Source organism: Dromiciops gliroides, chromosome 3, assembly GCF_019393635.1.
Source record: "Dromiciops gliroides isolate mDroGli1 chromosome 3, mDroGli1.pri, whole genome shotgun sequence".
Taxonomy (NCBI): Eukaryota; Metazoa; Chordata; class Mammalia; order Microbiotheria; family Microbiotheriidae; genus Dromiciops; species Dromiciops gliroides.
In genome coordinates, this window is record NC_057863.1 from 669758936 (window position 1) to 669777677 (window position 18742).

The 18742-nt window shown below is 45.1% G+C and overlaps 1 protein-coding gene across 2 annotated transcripts; it reads right to left on the minus strand.

Moving 5' to 3' along the window:
- Positions 1 to 925: 925 nt before the first annotated feature.
- On the minus strand, positions 926 to 18550 carry LOC122746394 (zinc finger protein 420-like). 2 transcript variants are annotated; one of them, XM_043991964.1, is made up of 5 exons: positions 18313 to 18550; positions 17549 to 17731; positions 15839 to 15965; positions 15378 to 15473; positions 926 to 6537 (listed from the first exon to the last, which is right to left on the minus strand). In XM_043991964.1, exons 2-5 carry the CDS (start codon positions 17657 to 17659, stop codon positions 4367 to 4369), a joined length of 2505 nt encoding a protein of 834 aa, XP_043847899.1. In that variant the 5' UTR covers positions 17660 to 17731; positions 18313 to 18550; the 3' UTR covers positions 926 to 4366. The 2 variants fall into 2 exon arrangements, with proteins under 2 accessions (XP_043847899.1, XP_043847900.1); XM_043991965.1 differs by lacking the exon at positions 18313 to 18550 and adding an exon at positions 17956 to 18193.
- Between the last annotated feature and the right edge of the window lie 192 nt (positions 18551 to 18742).

The window sequence follows — 18742 nt, forward strand, 5'->3', positions numbered from 1 at the left end:
ATTGTTCTTTAATTCTGGCATATGGTGGAGGAGCTAAGCTTAGACTGTTGTCTAATTGTCATATTCAGCCATCTGCTCAAAGTTTCATAATTGGATTTCTGACAGAGCTAATTCTGTAAAGTGGTTGGAATTGAAATTTAGTTGCAAAGTGTTCAGTTGTTGGGTATGAAGATATGAAAAAAAGGCAAGAATTTTCAATGGTTTTTCAATGAAAGGGAGAAGAGACAGTATTGAATGGAGAATCAGAAATGGTCTTTTTTCCTCTTTGTATTGGGGAGACTTGAGTATGTATATAGGTAGGTGAGAGCCAATGAGGATAGATGAGGGATACACTAGAAAGGGTCACTGGAGTAAGGTATATGCAGATAGGGATAGGGATAGGACTAAGGGAGCAGGAAAAAGAAATTGCTTTAACAACGAACAGATAGCTTGTTGCCTGTTTTTGCCCTTTTTTGCCTGGAAGGAAGGACTAAAAAGTGGTGAGTGATTCTGAAAACTTGTAAAATAGTTAAAGCCCTTTTAGAGACCCTTAATTTACTGAGAATACACTGGTAAAAATCAGAAGCTGCAAATATAGGAAGAGCAGGAGATGTCTAGGAATTTGAGGATAGAGGAACAGTAAGAAGTTAGAGACGTCCTTAAAATATAGGGGTTCCTATTAGTTTGCATTCACTTTCTTTTTTTTTCAAAGTATTTTATTATTTTCCAGTTACATGTAAAGATAGTTTTCAATATTTATTTTCATAGGATTTTTAGTTCCAAATTTCTCTCCCACCCTCCCTTCCCTCCTCCCTCCCCCAGATGAAAAGCAATCTGATATAGGTTACATATGTACAATTACATTAAACATATTTCTGCAATAGTCATATTGTGAAAGAATCAGAACACAAGGCAAAAAGCTCAAAAAAGAAAAACAAACAGCCAGAAAGGAGAAACCATATGGTTCAGTCTGCATTCAGAATCCACAGTTCTTTTTTCTGGATGTGGAGAACATTTTCTATCATGAGTACTTTGAAATTGTTTTGGATCTGCATTCACTTTCAGTCAAAGTGATAGGGATTACAGAGAAATATAATGAGCTTTGCCTTAGACATGTTAATTTTTAAGTTGTTTACTGGACATCCAGTTCAAGATGTCTGAAAGGCAGCTGGAGATGTTAGGCTGGAGGTCAGCAGAGAGTTTGAGGATAGGTAGAGTCATCAACATAAAGGTGGTAATTAAATCCACAGAAGTTATGAGATCAAATGAAGTAGAGTGAGAAAAGGAGAGACTAGGACTGAAACCTGCAGGACACCTATGGTTAGAGTGCATGATCTGAAAGAGTATCCAGCAAAGGAGACTGAGGAGCAGTAAGGTAGATAGGAGAAGAACCAGGAGGGAGAGAGACCACACACATTTAGCATTCCCTGGTAGCCTCAGAGTCAATGTCACTAAGAATTGGGCTAAGCCCTAAAATTGGAATAATGCCTTTCAGATAGAAGGTACTCAATAATATTTGTCAAAATGAATTGATATCAGGAAAATTTAAAATAAATAAATAAATAAAATGAATTGATATCAACAGGGGTGCCTACCAGAAGTACTGTTAAGACAATCTGGGGTCCTCTCAGAATTTTTAACCTTATTTTGAAAATCTGGTATTTTACTGAATATTCAAATTAAACATTACATTTTTAATGGAAAATAATTTTTATTCTACACTACCAACAAAACACTCAATACAAGAATGATTGAACGTTCATATATGAAACTTAGTTTATTTTTTAAAGTCTTAATATTGACCAAATAACCCCACAAATGTCCTCTTTGCTTCTACATATTTGTCTGGATTCTATTGCTATTATTTCCATAGTTGTTGTCAGCATATACATTGCAATTCAGATTCTATTTCCTTTTCACTAACTTCCCTTCATGAAAGGCTTCCCACACAACTCCTTGTTCTTTGCAGTCACTGTCACAGTCATGTACTAATTTGCTCAGCTGATTTCCTAATCCTTGGACACCTGGGTTGTCTCCAGAATTTTTATTCCTGTGAATTGCATTTCAAAGAATTTTACAGAAACAGGTATTTTCCTGACTCACCACCCACTCCCCATCACAGATATTCTCAAGGTTGTTGGGTGTTCATAAGCAAGTCACTGGGCCAAGAAGATAGGTTTTATAGCTCATGCCAAACGGCTTTCCAGAAAATATCAACCCCCAGCTTCCCAGTCAATATAACTACGTGCTTATTGATTTGGCTATACCATTACTGGAATTTATCACTTTAATTGACTTTGTTAAGTTTGATGGATGATGGCATTTTACATTGATAATTATTTTAATCTTAGGATATGATTGAGATTGAACCATTGAATCATTTACAATGACAAGTGTTCTTTTCTTTCAAGAGACATTTGTTCACTGAGCCCCTAGCATCTCCCTCCCAGGCTATTGTGAAGATGAAATAGGATACTATTTGTAAAGTGCTTAGGACAGTGCCCAGCACATAGTAGGCACTATATAAATGCTATCTATTACTATTATACCCTACAGGTGGACAGCCAACCTTTGCCAGAAACCAATGGAGAGAGGCATGTCTTTGCATAATCATAGAGCTTCAGAACTAGATCTCAGAGATATCTGTCCAACTCATATCCCCAAATAATCCCTTCCATCATGTACTTCAAAGGTGGTCATCCAGGCTCTGCTAGGAGACCTTCAATGAAGGGGAGGCCACTAACTCCCAAAGCAATCCATTCGACTTATGGGCTACTCTAATTGTTAGTTCTTCCTTATATCTGCCCTACTTAGTTCCAACCTCTGGAACCAAGCAAAACGAACTGAATCCCTCTTCCATGTGACAGCCTTTCAAGTGCTTGAAGACAGTCATCATGCCCTTCTTCAATCTTCTTCAACCTAAACACGCCCAGCTCCTTTAGCTAGTTCTCATAAGACCTGGACTCAGTCATCACCTTGGTTACTTTTTTTTTTTGTGAGGCAATGGGGGTTAAGTGACTTGCCCAGGGTCACACAGCTAGTAAGTGCCAAGTGTCTGAGATCCGATTTGAACTCAGGTACTCCTGAATCCAAGGCCGGTGCTCTATCCACTGTGCCACCTAGCTGCCCTGCCTTGGTTACTTTTTTACGCACACCCCAATTATCAATGTCTTTCCTAACCTGTGATGCCCAGAATTAAACACCATACTCCAGATGTGGATGGACCATGGCAGAGGACAGAGGGACTGAATTTCTGAATCTTTTGCCTCACTTGATACAGTCTGAGATTAGTTTTTTGTTTTAGCTGCCATCTTAGAGTTGACTTATATTGAGCTTGCAAGTCCACTAAAATCTCCTGCCTTAGAGTCAAGACACTCACAAGCTCTTTGATCATGGGGAAATGGCTTAAGTTCTCAGTGCCACAGTTTCCCCATGTGAGTGTATTACCAATGTGTGGGATGAGAGCTTGGCAAACCTCAAAGCACAATTTAGATGTGTTGTTATTACTATTGACTAAGAGAATGATATTGCAAAGAAAAGGATGCAGAAAGTTTATAGAAGGAAAAGACAGATAACTATGTCAAATAGTCCACAGAAGTAAAGGAGGATTTGGATTGAACAAAAAGGCCACAGTATTTGCTTATCAGATCACTGGTGATTTGGCAAAGCTATTTCAGTAAAATGGTTGGGCCAGAAAGTAGATTGCATGGTGATGAGATAGCGAGTGATGAAGAACTGGAGACACAACAGCTGTATGACAACAGACAATTCATTGAACCTTTCTAAGCCTCCATGGTGGATTGTTTTCACAGTGTTGATGTGAGAATTACTTCAGCAGTACATTAAGCACTCTATCATTCTTAAAACACTATAAATGTTAGTTACTATTATTATTGAGTATTGACAACTTCTTTAATGACTTGAGCAATGAAAGGGAGAAAAGAAAAGAGGTGAGACAGTAGTGTGATTGGGTACACAGCAAATTGGGAATACCTGACTGTTTTGTAGTCAGCTAGGAAAGAGAGTGTACATGTCAGAGATGAGAAGCTTGCTGGAAGAAGATCCTAGAGTAAGCAGGAGGTGATGAGTCAAAGGAACAGGCAAAGGAATTGGCTTAAATAAAGAATAGGGAGATCTCTTCTGTGACACTAATAAGGAAGGAAGAACAGTTGTCACATCTAAGATCAATTGAGAAATGGAAGTAAGTTCCAATAAGACTGCCACGATATTCTTAGTGCACAAATTATCTGCTATAAGTATGGAGGATGGAAGAGGGAGGGAGCTAGAGAGTGAGGGGAAGGATCTAATGCAGCCACTGGGGGAAATTAAACAGGGATTTAATTAATCTATAAGGTTTCTCTAATCTTCCATAAAGTGTGTAATCTAGCTAAACTTTACCTTCATAAAGTTTCTCTTCAGTGTGAATCCTATAATGTTGAGTAAGGTGCTTGCTTAGGCTAAAGGCCTTCCCACATTCATCACACACATATGGTTTTTCTCCACTATGTATTCTCTGATGTTCAGCCAGTCCTGTGCTCAATCGGAAGGTCTTTCCACAGTCATTACATTGATAAGGTTTCTCTCCAGTATGAATTCTCAGATGTTCTGTAAGTCCAGTGCTTCTGCTAAAGGCCTTTCCACATTCATTACATTCATAAGGTTTTTCCCCAGTATGAACTGTTTGATGCTGACTAAGGTGAGCTCTCTGTCGAAAGGGTTTCCCACATTCATTACATTCATAAGGTTTCTCTCCAGTGTGAATTCTCTGGTGTCGATTAAGTTGTGTGCTCAGGGTGAAGGCCTTCCCACATTCAATACATTCATATGGTTTCTCTCCTGTATGATTTCTTTGATGTTCATTAAGTCCAATGCTCAGGCGGAAGGTCTTCCCACATTCATTACATTCATATGGTTTCTCTCCAGTATGGATTCTTTGATGTTCAGCCAGTCCTGTGCTACGGCGGAATGCCTTCCCACATTCGCTACATTCATAAGGCTTCTCTCCAGTATGGATTGTCTGATGTCGAGTAAGTTCTGTACTCCGTCGAAAGGCTTTCCCACATTCAATACATTCATAAGGCTTTTCTCCTGTATGTATTATTTGATGCCGAGTAAGCTGTGAGCTTTGACGAAAGGTCTTCCCACATTCATTACATTCATAAGGTTTATCTCCAGTATGAATTATTTGATGTTGAGTAAGCTGTGAGTTTTGACAGAAGGTCTTTCCACATTCATTACATTCATAAGGTTTCTCTCCAGTATGGATTACCTGATGTCGGGTAAGCTGTGAGTTCTGTCGGAAGGATTTCCCACACTCATTACACTCATAAGCTCTCTCTCCAGTATGAATTGTCTGATGTTGATTTAGTCCTGCACTCTGGCGAAAGGTTTTCCCACATTCATTACATTTATAGGGTTTCTCACCAGTATGAATTCTCTGATGTACTGTAAGTCGTGTGCTCAGGCTAAAGGCTTTCCCACAGTCATTACATTCATAAGGTTTCTCTCCAGTATGAATTGTCTGATGTTGAGTTAGTCCTGCACTCTGGTGGAAGGCCTTTCCACACTCATTACATACATAAGGTTTCTCTCCAGTATGAATTGTCTGATGTCGAGTAAGCTGTGAGCTCTGGCGGAAGGTTTTCCCACATTCATTACACTCATAAGGTTTCTCACCAGTATGAATTCTCTGATGTTCAGTGAGCTGTGAGCTTCGTCGGAAGGCCTTCTCACATTCATTACATTTATAAGGTTTCTCTCCAGTATGAATTCTCTTATGTACAGTAAGTTGTGTGCTCCAGTGGAAGGACTTCTGACATTCATCACATTCGTATAATTTCTCTCCAGTATGAATTCTCTGATGCTGAGTAAGTACTGCACTCTGGTGAAAGGCCTTCCCACATTCATTGCATTTATAAGGTTTCTCTCCAGTATGAATTCTCTGATGTTGAATAAGCTGTGAATTCCAGCGGAAGGCCTTTCCACAATCATTACATTCATAAGGCTTCTCCCCAGTATGAATTTTCTGATGTATTCTAAGTTGTGTACTCCAGCAAAAGGCGTTTTCATATCCATTGCATTCATAAGGTTTTTCTGCAGCACGAATTCTTTGATATTCAGTCAGGTCTGAACGATAACTGAAGGGTTTCTCACATTCATTATACTTAGAAATGATCTTCTTTGAGTAAAGTCCATTACATTTTCTTAAGTCTGAATACATCCTAAAGCTCTTTCTGTGCATATCATGTTTATGGAGACTCTTTCCTATGGATGCTCTCTTTTGTGGAAAAAGGATTTGATCTAAAGTGAAGCTTCTTCCACAGTTGTTATATTTTTGGCCTCTCACTTTACTGAGAGTTTTCCTTTGGATGATTTTTAATTTTCCAGAATATTTCTCCTCATTGTCCTGTTGTCCCTGTAAGGTGACATCACATTTCCAAGTTTCTCTTAACTTGGATTCACAGGAATGATGCTTTCTGAATCTTTCTTTTGATGGCTCTTCTGAAAAAAGGCCTTGCTCTTTAGTTGCTTCCTGGGTTTTACTGCTTGTCTCCTGATCTGAAAGAAATAAAAAATACAAATTCCCATGCTCCCAAAGTTGTACCCGTAGTCTTCTCCTTCACCAAGAAAAACTGAGACAAGACAGTTCAGTGGATAGAGTGCTGATCACCTTGGAAAAGAGACCTAATAGTGGTGGTGTTGGGTCAAAAGGTATACACAGTTGTATAACTCTTTGGGCACAATTTCAGATTGTTCTCCAGAATAGTTGGATCAATTCATAGTTCCACCAACAGTATATTAATGTCCCAGTTTTTCTACAGTCCCTCCAACATCTCTCATTTCCCCCTTCTATCATTTTAGCCAATCTAATAGGTGTGAGATGATATCACAAAGTCATTTTAATTTGCATCTCTCTAATTATTAATGATTTAGAACATTTTTTTTTTCTATGACTATATATAGTTTTGGTTTCTTCATCCAATAACTGCCTGTTCATATCCTTTGACCATTTATCAATTGGGGAATGAATCATATTCTTACAAATTTGACAACATTCTCTACATATTTGAGATGAGACATTTACCTGAAAAACTGTCTTAAATTCCCCCTCCCTCAGGGGGGAGGGAGGGGAGGGAGGGAGAAAAATCTGAAATTGTAAAGCCTGTATAAACAAAAGTTGAGAACTATCTTTACATGTAACGGAAAAAAAATTAAATACTTTATTAATTAAAAAAATAAAATAAAACAAATGTTGAAAACTATCTCTACATGTAACTGGAAAATAATAAAATACTTTTTAAAAAGTTGAATTTGATATTAGACTGATGCCCATCAATTGTGGAAAGTCTTAACAAATTGTGGGAAGAAATTAGGATGGAACACCATTATGCTGTAAGAAATGATGAGCAGGATGTTATCAGAAAGCCTTATGAAAAATGCAATCCATCTAAAGAGAAAGAACTGACGATATCTTAATACAGATTGAAGTATATATTTTTGTTCCTCTTCAAAAAAAAAATTCCCCCTCCCTCAATTTTCTGCGTTTTTTTCTAATCTTATCTACATTTGTATTATTTGTACAAAACTTTTTAATTTAAGGTAATCAAAATTATCCATTTTACACCTCAAAATGCTCTACAGCTCTGGTTTATTAATGAATTCTTCTCCTATTCATAAGTCTGATAGGTAATATGTTCAACATTCTTTTCATTTTCTTATAATAGTTCCCTTTATATGTAGGTCATATAATCATTTTGACCATACCTTGGCAAATGATGTAAGACACTGGTCAGTGCCACACTGCTTTCCAGTTTTCCCAACAATTTTTCACCAAATAATGAATTCTTATCTCAAAAGCTTAAATCTTTACATCTGTCAGACACAAGGCTATCATAATAATTTACTGCTGTGTATTATATGCTACTTTATGCCACTAATCTACCTTTCTATTACTTAGCCAGAACCAGATAGTTTTGATAATTACTGCCTTATAATATAGTTTAAAATCTGGTACCACTAAACCTCCTTCCTTTTTTTTTTTATTCATTCCTTTGATATTCTTGGCCTTTTGTTCTTCCAAATGAATTTTGTTATTTTTTTTCTAGCTCGATAAAATAATTTTTTGATAATTTAATTGAGATGGCATTAAATAAGTTTAGATGAACAATTAATATTTTTCCAAGTATTTAAATATATCTTAATTTGTATAAAAAGTGTCTTATAATTGTGTTCATGTAGTTCCTGGGTTTTTCTTGGTGATTATACTCCCCAATATTTTTTGCATGTTTGTTGTTGTTTGTTGTTTTTTTTTTGTGGGACAATGAAGGTTAAGTGACTTGCCCAGGGTCACAGAGCTAGTAAGTGTCAAGTGTCTGAGGCTGGATTTGAACTCAGCTCCTCCTGAATCCAGGACCAGTGCTTTATTATACTCCCCAATATTTTATACTGTAACGATTGGAATGACGCCACCTGCTGGAGACTTACTGTAGGAAAGCTCCACCATGAGGAAGAGGCCTCTGGGGGCAAGGTCATGCAGCTTTTCTTTGGTGTCAGGAAGTGCTGTTTACTCGTGGGTACTGTCTATCAAGGCTACCAGCCTATCAACTTAAGGAGCCTCCCATTTCTGGGAGGAGGACACGAAGTAGGAAGCAGACACTGGCAGAGGGGTTCTGTCTCTTTTTTTTGGTTCCTGACCACACAATGGTGGGTCGATGATGGGGTCTCTTAGAAATAGTTAGATTTTTACCTTTCTCTCTGATCCTAATGCTTTTTTTTTGTGGGACAATGGGGGTTAAGTGACTTGCCCAGGGTCACACAGCTAGTTAGTGTTTGAGCCTGGACTTGAACTCAGGTACTCCTGAATCCAGGGCCGGTGCTTTATCCACTGCACCACCTAGCCACCCCCCCCCAATGCTCTTTAATAAATACTTAAACATTTAAATACTCTTGCTAAAGATTATAATTTATTGGTGACCACTCATTAGATTTTAGATAATATAGCTAGAATTTTAGCCCCTTACAATACTGTCTAGAGTTATTTTATATAGGGTATCTTTTACTGTTATTGCAGGGTTTTGTTGGTAATATATGGAAATGCTGATGATTTATGTGGGTCTATTTTATATCTTGCTACTTTGCTAAAATTGTTTTATTCAATTGTTTCACTTTTACTTTGAATCTAGGATTTTCCAAATATACCATCGTATCATTTGCAAAAAGAGATAGCTTTATTGCTTCATTGTCCATTCTGATTCCACCAATTTATTTTTCTTCTTGTATTGCCATTGCTAGCACTTCTAATACAATATTGAAAAATATTGGTGACAGTGGCAATCCTTATTTCATTACTAGCTTATCCCCATTACAAATTATGCTTGCTGATGGTTTTAGATAGATGCTTCTTATAATTTTAAGGAAAAATCCATTTTTACCTGTAAGAAAATTATTATTAATAATGGATTTCTTGGGGGGACCCAGAGATCAGTTTTTCAGCCCTTTTCCCCCTCAACTCCAGAAAGTTCAGATCTCATCTGGGACAAACCCAAGGAAACAAAAGAAATGGAAATTGATGCTTTTGTCTAGCTCAGCGAAGGAAAGATGGAATCAAACCACACCTAGACAACGGACTTTGCCTAGAGCACCTTCAGTGGGGATCTTTAACTTTCTTCTCCTGATGTGTAGAGTTCATTTTAATGTAAACCATCTCTAAGTCATGTCAACCAATGGAATTGAATGATGGTAACCAATTAGCTTTGATCAAAGTAAAATGTACTGCCTCTACCCAAAGAGGCTCTTGGCTGGTACTTGGCTCTCTCACTAGGCACACCCTCTTGGCTCTCCCTCTTAGGACAGCATAGGTCTGATAGGTCTCCTGAACTCTCTTCTCTTTTTTTCTTTTTTTTTGTGGGGCAATGAGGGTTAAGTGACTTGTCCAGGGTCACACAGCTAGTAAGTGTCAAGTGTCTGAGGCCAATTTGAATTCAGGTCCTCCTGAATCCAGGGTTGTGTGATGTATAAAATCTAAATGTGTGACTAAAATGTAATGAGTGGTTGCCTTAAATTAGAAACTCATAGCACTAGTCTTTGGGGCATTAAGCATTTATTAAAGTATAATAGGGGTTAGTAAAGAGAACACATGGAGTTCAGAAGGAAAGACCCTAGCTCCCTACACCTGCTGCTCCTACCACGATCTCCAACGGAAAGAAAGACATACCCATTGAGTGGAAGCTCCCTGTGGCCCGCCCAGGCATGGTCCCCACACACAGCTCCAAGCTAATTGGCTGGTAGCATTGATTGACATGACTTACAGATGGTTCTATGAATAGATGTAACTTCTGGATGCTAGTCACATGCTTTCTCCTGGGGGAGGGGGGGCACAAACCTGGTTCTCACAGCTGGTGCTTTATCCACTGCACCACCAAGCTGCCCCTTGGTCTCCTGAACTCTCTTAAGTCTCCTTGAGACCATGTGCTGTCTTTCTGAGGCACCATGGGTCTTCTGGGGCTTTTCTCCCACTCATGTCAGCTGGAATGCTGAAGTTCTCTGCCTGTTTTCTCTACCATGCGGCCTGAGACTATGTGAAGCTAGGGAGACATTTGGTCAATCTTTTACTGGCATATAATATTAATAAATAATAATATACTTAACCAAAACTGATATCGATAGCATAGCAATTTTTTTTCTTTTTGTGGAGCAATGAGGGTTAAGTGACTTGCCCAGGGTCATACAACTAGTACGTGTCAAGTGTCTGAGGCCGGATTTGAACTCAGGTACTGCTGACTCCAGGCCTGGTGCTTTATCCACTTTGCCACCTAGCTGCCCCCAGTAATTGATTTTTAATATAATAGAAAATAATAGTTTCCCTATGTTTGGAAATATAAAAATTTTCCTTCAAGGCTGCTTCACTGGCAAGATGCAGGCCCTGGTCACCTTACACCTGGACTATTGCAATAGCTGCTGGTGTATCTCCTTTCCTCAAGTCAATCCCCATTCCCTCACATCTGCCAAAACAATGATGACCAACTGTGATAGATTTAGCTCTTCTCAGCAAGACAATGATCCAAGACAGTTCCAAAGGACTCATGATGGAAAATACTCTCCACATCCAGAAAAAAGAACTATGGAATCTGAATGCAGATTGAACCATACTGTTTCTACTTTTTTTGTGGTGGTTGCTGGGGGGGGGGGCAGGAGAGGGAGATGGTAGTTTGTTTTCTTTCTTTGAATCCTTCAGCCTGTTTTTATCCATTTATAATTTACTTCTAGCTTAGCTTCTCTTCTTACTCTGTGATATTCTAGTATATTTCTGGCCTTTTTCCTTTATTTCTTTTAATTAATGATTTTATACCTAATACAGAATGAACAAAAAAAAAAGAGAAAACATAATAGATCAATTTCATTAATGAATATAGATGCAAAAATCCTGGGGTGGCTAGGTGGTGCAGTGGATAGAGCACCGGCCCTGGATTCAGGAGAATCTGAATTCAAGTCCAGCCTCAGACACTTGACACTTACTAGCTGTGTGGCCCTGGGCCAGATTCTTTCCAGAGTCCTCCTCCTTTAATAGGCTGGCCCTTTACCTGGAAGATGATCTTCTACCTGAGAGCCAGTGTGGTTGTAAAAAGGGCTGGGGTGGGGCGGGGCAGAAAGGGCCAGGGGATGGTCCAGATGGTGTTTGCTGCCCAACAACTGCAGGAGAAATGCCACAAGTAGTCAAGAGGTCTATATACAGCATTCATCAATCCAACCGTGGCCTTGGATACTGTCAACTGTGATGGCTCGTAGAAGATCATGGCAAAATGTGGTTGCCCGGAGTTGATCAGCATCGTACAACAGTTTCATAACAGCGTGCTCGCACTGGTTTGGAGAATGGACAAAGCTCTTATGCTTTTCTAGTCACTCATGAGCAATGAGGTGAAGCAGGGTTGTGTGCCTGCTCCCACATGTTTTAGCATGATGTTCTCAGCGATGGTGCTGGATGCCTTTGATGAGAATGAACACGGCATCAAGACCAGCTGCCATACTGACGGGAAATTATGTAACTTGAAAAGGCTACAAACCAAGACTAAAGTGGAGGGAGAGTTGGTGCATGATATTGTGCACTCAATGCAGCCTCTAAAGCTGAGATGCAACCAAGGATTGATTCTTTGCTGCTTGTGCTAATTGTGGCCAAACAATTCACATCAAGAAAACAAGGTTCTTGACCAGTCAGCACAGCAACATCCATATGTGGATCTATCAGTTACAGCAAATGGAGACATTGTGAATGTTATGGATAAATGCACTTCCCTTGGCAGTATTCTTTCCAGGGATGTACACATAGATGATGAAGTTGACTCACACATAGCCAGAGTCAGCTCAGTGTTTGGGAGGATCCCAAAAGAAGTGTGGGAGAGAAGAGGCATTAGACTGACTACCAAACCGAAGGTTTACAAAACTGTTGTGCTGATCTCATATTCTCTGTCTGTCTCTGAAACCTGGACAGTCCGCCAGCACCACGCCAGGAAACAGAATCACTTCCATGTGAATCATCTTAGGAAGATTCTGAAGATCACCTGGCAGGATAAGGTACCAGACACTGAAGTCCCTTCTCAAGCTAAACTGCCTACCATTGAAACTCTATTGCTGAGAGCAAAATTCTGATGGGCCAGACATGTTGTTCAAATGCCAAACGCTTGCCTAAACGATTATTTGAAGAAGTTGGCCAATGCAGGTGCCCACAGAGAGCGTGGAAGAAGCAATACAAGGATACTCTCAACGTCTCTCTGAAGAATTCTAGGATCCATTGTGAGACATAGGAGCCGCTGACACAGGACCAGCCAGTGTGGTGTGCCTGCATCACGGAAGATGCCATGCTCTATGAGCAAAGCAACTCAAGTCGTTCCAAAGAAATGCAACAAGTCCAAATTTAGAGCCATCTCTGTTCCAAATGCCCACATGGATTACTTGTGCCCAACCTGTAGCAGAGCCTTTCAAGCCTGGAGGGTTCTGATTGGCCGGTCGAACCCATGTCCCTCGACCCAACATAGCGACGCCATTTCGGTCGCCTTGGAGACAAAGACCAACCAACCAATCAGCCCCATCCAAGTGCTTTCCCTAAAGCGAAGGTCCAACCACGTTACCCGGCACAACAAACTCCAGGATCAAACATAAAACTCTCTAAGTCCAGATGTATCGACCCATTTCTTGTTCCCCACATTTGCCGTCTGCCCTCCTCCAGACTGGCTAGAGTGCTCTCCCTCATCACCTCAGGCCCTTGACTCCCCTCGAGATTCAGCTCCAGCCCCGCTTTCTGAGCAGCCCTGCACGGCTTGGACTGCAGGCCGCTCACACCGAAGTCCATGTCTTCTCTCAGAGTCTTCGGTGTCCACGGCCCTCTGCCTGCAGTCTGTCTGCCTGTCTCTTGATCTTGAGCTCCTTGGGGGCAGTGGCTGACTTTGCCCTTCTTTGTGTCCTCAGACCTTAGCACAGGCCTTGGTACATAATAAGTCCCCAATAAGCACTTGTTGATTGAACAAAGGAATCATTAAACCAGAATATCTTCCAGGAAAACCAGAGGCAGTTTAGTAGAAAACAAGTTTAAACCAGCTGGTGATACTGTATAACCCAGGGGCAGCTGCATGATGCGGCAGGCCTATGCTCGGGAAGACCTGGGTTCAAATATGGCCTCAGACGCTTCCTAGCGGTGTCACTTACCTCTGTTTGCCTCAGTTTCCTCATATGTTCAACGAAGACACTAGCAGCACCTCCCCAACAGGTTTGTTGTGAGGGTCAAAGGAGAAGTTGTATATAAATGGGAGCTAATGTTATTATTGTTATTGTTACAACATAATCAGCCACAATGAGATGGCTTGAGAAAGCGACATCACAAAACCCCTGAAGATGAACAGGAGGAGGGAGCTGTCACCAAACAAGAGCAGAGGATGGTCACAAGACACAAATGGGAACATTTCCTTTGCGTGTCTCTGACATGACACAAATCTATAAGCCCACGTTCCATTCCCCAACAAAAAGTTCAAAGGATGCGAGTAAGTGTTTCACAAGAATTACTGGCATTGTGAAAGACTGTCCACGTCACCCACGAGAGCAGTGAAAACCTACGGGATGGACATAATGGGTAATGGAGGGCCCGTGGGAAGACCAATGAGGCGAATGTGGGCAAGGTCAGGAAATGACCCAACAATTCTGAAAACACTCAGGGCAGTGCCACGAGAAAAGTTCCTCCACTGGCCACATCTTGGCCACGGATCCCAGTCTCCGACCAAATTTGCTTGGCAGCACAAACCTAAATTAAGCCAAGTGAAAGCCCCACACCAGGAATGTCCGACCAGGCTGCAGGAAGAAGGAGCCCACGGTGACAGAGCCCAGTGGCCTCGACAGATGAGAAGGCAGGATCTCCAAAGAGCTAGATGAAGGGCACCATCCTCAGGAGAAGAGCAGGTCCACCGCTCATGGATGCCCATGGTCTCCTCCCAACGTCTGAGCCGAGTGGGAATGGCCCTCACGTGGGGCTCATCCAGAACGGGCAGAGCCCAGGGCGTGCTTGAGAACGGGATGGAACCCCTTCCTCCCCAGAAGCCCTGATGGATGGGTGGGCGAGGTCCAAAGAAATGCAGACAGACGGCTCCAAGGAAGTGGAAGCACAAAGGGTGCCGATAACACCAGCCAGCAAGCACTCAGTGGCACCGGCGACCAAGGAGGACAGAGACGCAGCCTCCCTGTGTCTGGGCTGAGGGCCACAAACACAGACAGGAGATAATCAGCCAAGAGAAGGCACCAGCACGGTGCCAGGGCCAGGGAAGGCTTCCCACTGGAGGCGGGGTGTGCGTTGGGAGGTCAGTGGTTGCAGGGGCGAAGAAGGGAGAGCAAGAAGGAGAATGCCTAGAGCTGAGAGAGGGAGGGACAGCCCGGAGGCGGCTGTCACTGGAAGGAAAAGTACACAGGATGGGGGGGGGGGGGAAGGGGTGAGGCCTGGATCACGGAGGGCTTTGAATGCCAGAACATTCTGTATTTGCTCCTAGGGGCACTAGGGAGCCACGGGGTTATGAAGTAGGGGAGTGATACGATCCCTTTTGTTTTAGGCTGAAGGATGCACTGGAGCGGGCAGACCCCCCTCCCCACCCCCACCCAAGTTGTGACAGCAACAGGCCAGGCCTGGGATGATAAGGGTCTGTGGGGAGGGGGGGGAAGGGGGGGGGTAGTGTATTTGAGACTTTTCAAGTCAACAGAAGACAAAAAATAAAACAGATATAGAAACACAAAGGCCATTTTTGTTCTGGCTTTCTCAAAATTCACATAAGTGGTGAAAAGCAGGAAGGGAGGGGAGGGAGGGGAAGGGAGGAGCACCCTGGAACCACCCAACGGCCACCTGGGCGGGGACCATGAGGTCTCTGACTCACCGGCACCAAGGTTTTTCTGGGCGCTCCTTCCGACCATCCAAGGGCCTTCTCCTCGCTCCAGCTGGTCAATCACACTGGGGCTGGCCACGGCCAGTCCTGCTCAGGGAAGATGGGAACGTGCTGGGGGTGAGGCCTGCGTGGCCGCCAGGCCCAGCCCTCTTGTCTTTGGGGACAAACAGCCCAGGGGCACTTGGGACATCTGTGGGTTCAGAAAGCAGAGCCACTCTTCTGTCCTCTTCCCTGCTGAGGACCTGGGCACCCGGGAGGTCTTTGGGAGAATGTGAGACAAAGGGAATAGAGAGGGAGGTCAATCTGTCCTCGGCCAGCACCTTCAAGCCTCCGGGCCTTGGGCCTGAGAGCAGGCCGCAGGGCTACCTGGGCCCTGGTCTCTCCAAGTGCTAGCCCCCCCCAGGGTAGATCCTGAGCCCAAGTTGGGGGACTGGGGGGAGCGCCCTCCTTACCCAAGCACACCAGGTTCCTGTAGTTCTCCAGCATCACCTCCCAGTAAAGCTCCTTCTGAGGAGGGGCCAGCTGCCCCCACTCCTCCAGGGTAAAGTCCACAGCCACGTCACTGAAGGTCACTGAGTCCTGAAAGACCAAAGCCCAGCGCACTCTCAGTGGCCGACCCCCTACAGCCAGTGGTCCTGGAGACCACTACTGGGGACCAGATCCCAGTGGAGGATCCCTGGGGGCCACCCAGACTCCATCCATCTGAATCACCTGAGCTGCCCCCTGGGGGAAGGTGGCCGATGCGGCCCTGGCTGGGATACTGCCACCTCAGTGTCCACCCATCAGGGCTCCCACTGGTCAGAGCATGGCAGGCGCCACCTTCTTGCTTATTCCTGTGACACTAGACACGGGGCTGGGGATTCAGAGATAGCCACAAGACAGGCCTGTCCTCGGCAAGCCCTGTGACGATGCCAGGGTGCCACGTGTATACATGTGAGCACATGCAGAATAAAGCAAGGTCATGTCAAGAGGGGCAACACCAAGGAGGGGTATATGTGTGCGCGCGCATGTGCTTGTGCATGTGTGTGCATATGTGTACATGTACCTACAGCGTCCATTGTGTGTGCATGTGTGTGCATGTATGCACACAGGTATGCGAGGGTGTGTGTGCATAGGTGTGCATATGTGTACATGCTTGTGCACAAGGTCTGTGAGGGCATACATGTGTACATGCCTGTGAGTGCGCTTGTGCGTGCATACTGGTGTGTGCACATATGTGCACATGCATGCACGTCAGTGTGTGCAGTGTGGTGTAGAAGAGATGTCTGAGCTGAGGACCAAAAACACGAGGTGCTCCCAGAGGCAGAGACGAGGAAGGAGCCCACTCCAGGGACAGGCACTGGAGACCTGTAAAAGGCCAGCGAGGAGGTCAGTCTGGGTGGGGCCCTCCTGGGCACCCAGTCGGGCCTTGGGAGCACAAAGTGGGAAGAGTGCTGAGCCTGGCACCAGGCATGAGCTCTGGCTGGGCCTTGAGGAGGAAGGGGAGTGTGGGGCCACCAGCCTCACCAATGAGACCTGAGTGTCAGCTCTGGAGGGTGGGTGGCGGGGTGCAGCCGAGCACTTTTACTGGACTTAGGAGAGCTGATAAAGTCGGAGGCCGTGAGATCCCTGCCTCAGCGGCCCCACGTATGTGACGGTTTCTGCCTCCCCCCAGGCCACTCTCACTCCTAGCGTCCAGCTGGAGCCTGGGCTCCTGGCCATGTCCAGCTTCCATCTCAGCCCAAGGCTCAACTCCAGCCTGGAGAGGAAGACTCAGAAGCCCCCACAGATACTTGAAGGCCCAGAGCAGCAGCGTGGCAAGGAGACCCCCTCATCTGGCATGTGGGGAAACTGAGGCCCAGCAAGGGGAAGGCGCATGTCCAAGGTAACAGGGTCTGAAAACCTGAAAAAGCTGGGAACGTGAATGTGGGAGGAAGAAGCCAGGGGTTCCTGGGGGGGTTCCTGGACTGACCAGGGCCAGAGAAGGTATCGTGCTTATCTGCACAAAGGGGGTGGGGCTGGATGGAGAAATCCCAGGAGCCCCCCAGCTGCAGCTCCCTCCCTCCTCTGAGCCTCAGCTTCCTAGACTACAGGATGGGCCTCTGTACATACCTGTCAGCACGATCAGCTCACTACTGAGCCTGGGCCCAGGGGGGCAGGGGGACCCTGGGAGGGCCACTCACCTGGGGGGCCCCAGGGCCCATGCCCTCCTCTTCCTCCTCCAGGCTGCCAGGGTGGGGGCCAGCTGCAGCTGAGGCTGGATGGAGATCCCAGGATGGACTTCCTTCATTCATTCATTCATCCATTCATTCATTCATTCATTCACTCATTCATTCATTTATTCATTCCTTCATTCTGCAACAAGCCTAGGAGACAGACAGAAGAAAATCAGCGGACCCTCAATGGGTCAATCAACAAACATGTAGGTGGAGCCCAGCCAGGCTAGGAAGGGTTGAGGAGGACTGTAAGAGCCCTGAGGGCAGGCTAAGGGGAGGGGGAGACCAGGGAAAGCTGGGAGGGGAGGCTCAAGCTGAGCCCTGGAGGAAGAGGAGGCTTTGGATGGGGGGCTCAGAGCGGGTAGGGGGAGAACCTTGAATGCCGAGCTAGAAGAGGTGGAGGTCGGCCGGGATCACAGAAACCAAGGCACTGGGGAGCCACAGGTGATGTGAGAGGAGGGCAGTGACCACAGCCAAGGGGGCGGGGCGCGACAGACGACACTGACCAACCCCCAAGAGCGGGCGCCGCTGATTGGCTACTAGGCCACGCCTCCGGAGACCGACCAATGGACGCACCAGCCGTCGAGGAGGGCGGGGCCCGGGTCGACTGCGCACGCGCAGCTCTCCCTTCCCCGGCACTGTCCGCCCTCACTGAGGCTCCCGAGCCAGGCCCACTGCGGCCCCTTTCCCCCAAGCCTGGGCCCGGCCGCCGGCTCTCACCCCTTACTCACCCGGGCCTCGGACGCGTGTTTAGGCCCGTTGGCGGGGGCAGAGGCAGAGCCCAGGAGGCCGCGGTCACCAAAGACTTCGCCGGAAGCGGAAGTGATGCCTGTCTGGGTCCCGCCCTCCCGCGAGGCGCGGTCGTAGATGCGCAGGACCTTATGGGAAACGTAGTTCGGCCGGGGAGCTGCGAGCAGGTGGAGCCGCGCCGAGCCCCCAAGTCCGGCCTCCAGGTGTTGGGCAGGCTCCTCCTTGTTTAGCTTTCATGACTCCTTCCGCCTTTACTCGGTGCGGGGAGTCCCGGCCTCCTTCTCCCGCCCCCCCCTCCCATCTCTGATCATCCTCTGGTCTCCATCCTCCTCCAGGCCACGCCCTCTAACCACGTGTGGGCCCCCCCCCCATTGAATGACCCTCTGGGGCGGACCTCTCTGCTGACCTCCT